Genomic DNA, 5148 nt, shown 5'->3' with positions numbered 1-5148 from the left:
TTACACTTCCTGCTGCTTGATGCATGCACGTTAGATGCATCAAGCATCAGGAAGTGTAATCGAGCATTGAAATCATGATCGTATCTAGAGATTGCTGATGTCAAGATGAACAGTGAAAAATGAGTTTTATTTCGGTCTGTTCTCACCTAAAAACCAACTGAAGACATGGGCTTCAGAAGACATGGGTTCAACTTCTGGAGTCTTATGGATTACTTTTATGCTGCCTTTATGTGCTTTTTGGAGCTTGAAAGTTCAGGACACCATTCACTTGTATTGTATGGATATATTCACCTCATATCTCCATCAAAATATCTTTGTGTTTCACAGAGAAAGAGAGTCATATGAGTTTGAGACAACATAATGGTAGAAATCAATGAGAGAATTATAATTTTGGGGTAAATATTTAATTAAGGTTTATACTTAACCTGCAATAAAAGGAAACTTCATGATATTGATCAGTTTCCAATAGCAGAGAGATGTTGTGTAGATCAGTGGTTCTTCATGTCTCCATTATTTGACACAAATATATTCCGGTTACGGAGCTTCTAAAGAGCAAATGATTGAAATGAATGATGCTGCATAAAGAGACATTCAGCATGTGCAGTGCTGTGATACTCACAATCATTGATGTAGATACTGAATAAAATACATGATGTGTCTTTCACTCAGAATGCAGCAGGATCTGATGAAACTCCAGTCGCTGGATCAAACCAGAACCAGAACTCAGTAGAAATGAATCCTCTACTACAGGCGCTAAGATCAGGAGGCTGGACAGAGAAAAGAGACGGAGGAAACTCGGCCTGATTCAGTCGAGACACAAACATAATCAACAATGAGAGAAAACAAATGTGTCAAACACTTGTACATGTTTACTCAAACTCTTATGAGTGCTGACAAACTGAAACTTCTGATGTCCTTCAGTTCAAAACATACAGATTATTATTGTTATTGTGAGCATTTTTATATGTTGTTTTTTATGTTTTCTCCTTTTTGAGAAGAGCTGTAAATAAATGCAGACTGTGTTTAAGTAATTGTGTAATAAAACCGCTTGTTTTGCTTGTAAATCAGTTGCTCTGTTTTCATACTTGTGTTAGACATTGTGCTTTGACCATATGAAAATAAATGTGCGGTCCATGTAAATAAACTCTTGTAAAGTCTATTATGATTTTATTTTTAATTTCTTTAAATAAGTACTTGCACTTAAATGAGTAATAATTACAAGTTCAATAGAAGCTCGACTCGATCGACACAAATAATAATTCAATAATAACTTGTCTCTTGTTTTCTTGGGGGACACAGTGAGGCACTTACACTGGAAATAAACTAATTTTCTAAAAGCACTTTCATCAGTTCTTCTGTTAAAAGTTGTGTATTATTTGAGTTGTTTAAATCATCGGTTTTACAGCATTATTTCACAATGGCAATGAAGTTAAACTGGATCTGACTTTACACAGAAAAGGTTACTGAGATGATTTTATCACACTTAAAACATGTACACACACATATTATTTATGTCTTGTGGATATCAGATTTTTCAGTCTGTTTTACATAATATAATAAATATTTCTATGCTTTGTGTTTGAACAGATGCTTTTGATTTCCAGTGGTGCTGAAATGCTGCAGTTGCTGTGAGCTTTTCATCATAATTATAATCTTTTTATTTCAGTATGAATCCTCCTCTTACAGTTATATCAAGTCAAGTCAACCTTTATTTATAGAGCACATTTAAAAACAACATCAGCTTTACAAATTAATCAAATAAATACACAAATACCAAATTATATACAAAAATAAATAATAATAATAAATAGATACAATTCAAATCAAGTGTTTACCAAATTTAACCTATAAAAATTCCTCTTCGAATGCAAAAGAATATAAATATGTTTTCAGAGGATATAAAAATGGCTATAGAAGAAGCTGACCTCACATGGTAAGTGAAAATATTCCAGAATCTACAACGACAACGAACATTCAAAAGAAGTTGCTGAGAAGACCTGAGTGCTCTGGTGGGGGAGTAAGGGACGATTTCTTTGGGACAGGTCTTTGCTGGAAAGAAAATGATTATAGATAGATCTCAGGTGGAAAAAGTTCCCTTGACAACGGCACTAATTTGCTGATTATAAAGTAATGATGAATCTAAAATCACTCTAAGACTCCTCACATGATCATGTACATTCATGACAGAGGACCTAACTGGGCAACCAGGCCAGGTAAAGAGGACATGGAGGGACCTAAAATCAGAACTTCAGTTTTGCTTTCGTTTAATTGTAAAAAAACAATTTGCCACGATGTTTAATATCTTTGAAGCAATTTAGGATATTATCAAATGAACACTTCTTGTCTAAGCTCACTGGTGAGTCAAATTGGGAATCGTCAACATAAGTGACAGGATATGCTGTACTTATGGAAAATAGAGTATAGACAAGTCAAATAATGAAGGGTGCTTGGATGCCAACCCTACACTTGAGACCATTGAGAAGAATGTTATGCCTGATAGTGTCGAACACGGCACTCAGATATAATAAAACTAAGACAACATAAGAGCCTGAATTCATGAAGAGAAAAATGTCATTAGTAACCTTTGAGCGATGCAGATTCAGTCTGTGCAAGAGTCAGAAATGTGTCTAACATGTGAAATGTATTTAGATCGGAATAAAGCTGCAAATACTCAACTCTCTCCAAGATCTTGGGAATAAAAAGGCAATTTTTGGGTCCTGTCTCTCACGTCCCTTAAACACCAATAGTCAAACCAGGGAAAGATGTAACAGAATCAAGCAGTTATAGACCACTAGCTCTTACCTCCACATTATGTAAAGTAATGGAGAAATGATTGTCAGGAGGTTAAATGATGTGCTGGAGATAAAGGAAATATTGTCACCGGTCCAAAGTGGTTTTTGAGAAAGGAGATCTACAACAGATACCTTGGTATTATTTGAGAATTAAGTAAAAAAAAGCTCATAATGAAATATGTAATTGCAGTCTTTTTTGATAAACATCACATTGTCCATCTATGACTGTTTGATCCTTCACATGAGTTCAACTCTCAATATTCCAGGCAGTGAAGATGCTGAGAGTTTTTGTATTGATGTTGAATGGAGAATCCCGAAACTGTATTGGACTCCTCAGTATTGGAAGTTTCCTGACCTAACAACGGCAGTCTATTTGGTCAAATAAAGCCTCTGAGTTCAATGTTGGTCAGATGTTGCATGTATAAATGATAAGTCATTAATTCCTTCATCCTTTTTCATAGTTTGCCGAAACTTTAGTCCATGTGAATTCCTGCTGAAAAGAAACTATTTCCACACAGGTGTATAAAATGCACCTGCCACAGCCTGGAACCACAGAAAACTGAGACAAACTGACAAAGTATGCTCTTACTGTCATTGAAGTGGTTGTGGAGAGTAGACAGTATAATAGAGGAGACCGGGGAGCAGCTGTCACATTATTCACAATTTTGTAAATAAATCTCAGGAACCAAATAAGCTACACCACCAATATTTTGTCACATAAGAGGAACATTTGTCTGTTAGGTACTCATACCAAGAAAATATTTCTACCATGTTAATATTTAAATATATTTCATATAAACCATTGTAACAAACTGAAGTACTTAAGTACACACACACACACACACGCGCGCTTATATGCACACACAACAACAGTTAGTTTCGTTTCTCGAATCTGATTGGACGAGAGATGTTCCACGAGCACTCGGACGCTTCACTGTGTGTGTATCACTCCGCTTGTGTTTGTGCATTACTAATCTAAAGTGTAATTATTTACGTCCACATTTATTCTGTTTGCATTATCATTTCAGAATATTTATTTCCCCCTATAAGAGCACTGAAGATGGCGCTGATGTAATGGACCAGATGGCACGACTGCACTCGGTAAAGGGTGGATCCTGTCACTGACCTGTAGCTGTATTTTACAACGTCTTGAACCTGCAATTAATGCACACATTCTGTACAAACAGTGCATGAACCATCAGCAGAAAGTCATTTATCCCTGAGCTGGTAAAGGAGATTTGTGCGTATCTAAAAATGGCAAAGGCAGCAGGTGTAGCAGCACAGAAGAGACTTTTCCTCTAACCCTTCCCCACATGCCAAAAGCAGACAACCAGAGGCGCTGCAATAGGGCAGGCAAGGCAGGCAATTGCCTGGGGCCCCGCATTTTGAGGGGGCCCCCGAGGGCCGATCATTTAAACAATCAGAAATGTTCATATTAATATAACACGCAGTGACGCCGCAACACCTCCGCATCCCCCTTAGTGGGCCCCCCTCTCTCGCAAGGCTGCGTATGCTTTTGCTGCTTCTGGCCTTTTTCAAACTGTCGTAGCGCTTACTCGCGTTCTGTCTTTCTTTTACTGTCTGTACCCGAAAATGCATGAATTCGTGTATTAAAAATGAAGAGGACATATCCATCTGGCAGCCAGAAGCGGAAAAAAAAACAAGATGATGGGGAAAAGAGAAAACATGACTGCGGTAAGTGATGGAGAATGAGATGATGATGATTAACTTAATTGACTTAACATTTACGTTAAGGATAATTAATGACAAACAAATCGTTTCGATCGTTCAATTCACATTTATTTTTCACAGTAGTAACGTTACATATCGTTTTAAAGCACCTTTACATAAAATACATGTAAGTTATCTCGAGTGATCTGTTATCAGAGGTGACTGTTAAGTAATGGTAGCTATTTTAAGAAATGTACAAAACAAATCACACAATCCACGTTGTTAATTTCAGTTTAGTTTCACTTAAGATTAATTACAAGTAACGTTAATATGTTACTGAAAAACTGTTTAGCTAGGGGTTGCACTTAGCAACAGCATGTAAAGTGTTAGATGGTATTAATGCAGGCTGAAATAGAATACCGTTTAAAGGATTAACGTTAGTTCACCTCAAAATGAAACTTTCCTACTAATTTACCCCAATGCCATCCAAGATATCCATGTCTTTTTTCCTCAGTGGAAGAGAATTTTTTTTTTTTGAGGAAAACATTTCTGGATTTTTCTTCGAATAATGGACTTCAATGACAACCAACGTTTTTAAGTCCAAATCAATGCAGTTTCAAAGGTCTTTGAAGTGCTTCAACGGGCTGTGTACGATCGCATCTGAGGAAGAGGGTGTTATCTAGCG

General features: G+C 36.6%; 1 protein-coding gene across 3 annotated transcripts in view; it reads left to right on the top strand.

The window, feature by feature from the left end:
- LOC127647781 (uncharacterized) overlaps positions 1 to 1470 on the top strand; it is a 115413-nt gene extending 113943 nt beyond the window's left edge. For all 3 annotated transcript variants that reach the window (XM_052132248.1, XM_052132250.1, XM_052132249.1), the window contains exon 14: positions 670 to 1470. In XM_052132248.1, the coding sequence (XP_051988208.1) occupies positions 670 to 804 (135 nt within the window). In that variant the 3' untranslated portion in view covers positions 805 to 1470. The remainder of the gene's footprint in view (positions 1 to 669) is intronic.
- The last annotated feature ends 3678 nt before the right edge of the window (positions 1471 to 5148 follow it).

The sequence above is a fragment of the Xyrauchen texanus genome, chromosome 8, assembly GCF_025860055.1.
Source record: "Xyrauchen texanus isolate HMW12.3.18 chromosome 8, RBS_HiC_50CHRs, whole genome shotgun sequence".
NCBI lineage: Eukaryota > Metazoa > Chordata > Actinopteri > Cypriniformes > Catostomidae > Xyrauchen > Xyrauchen texanus.
The sequence above is the reverse complement of the archived record's forward strand: the minus strand, read 5'-3'. Positions and strand labels throughout refer to the sequence as shown.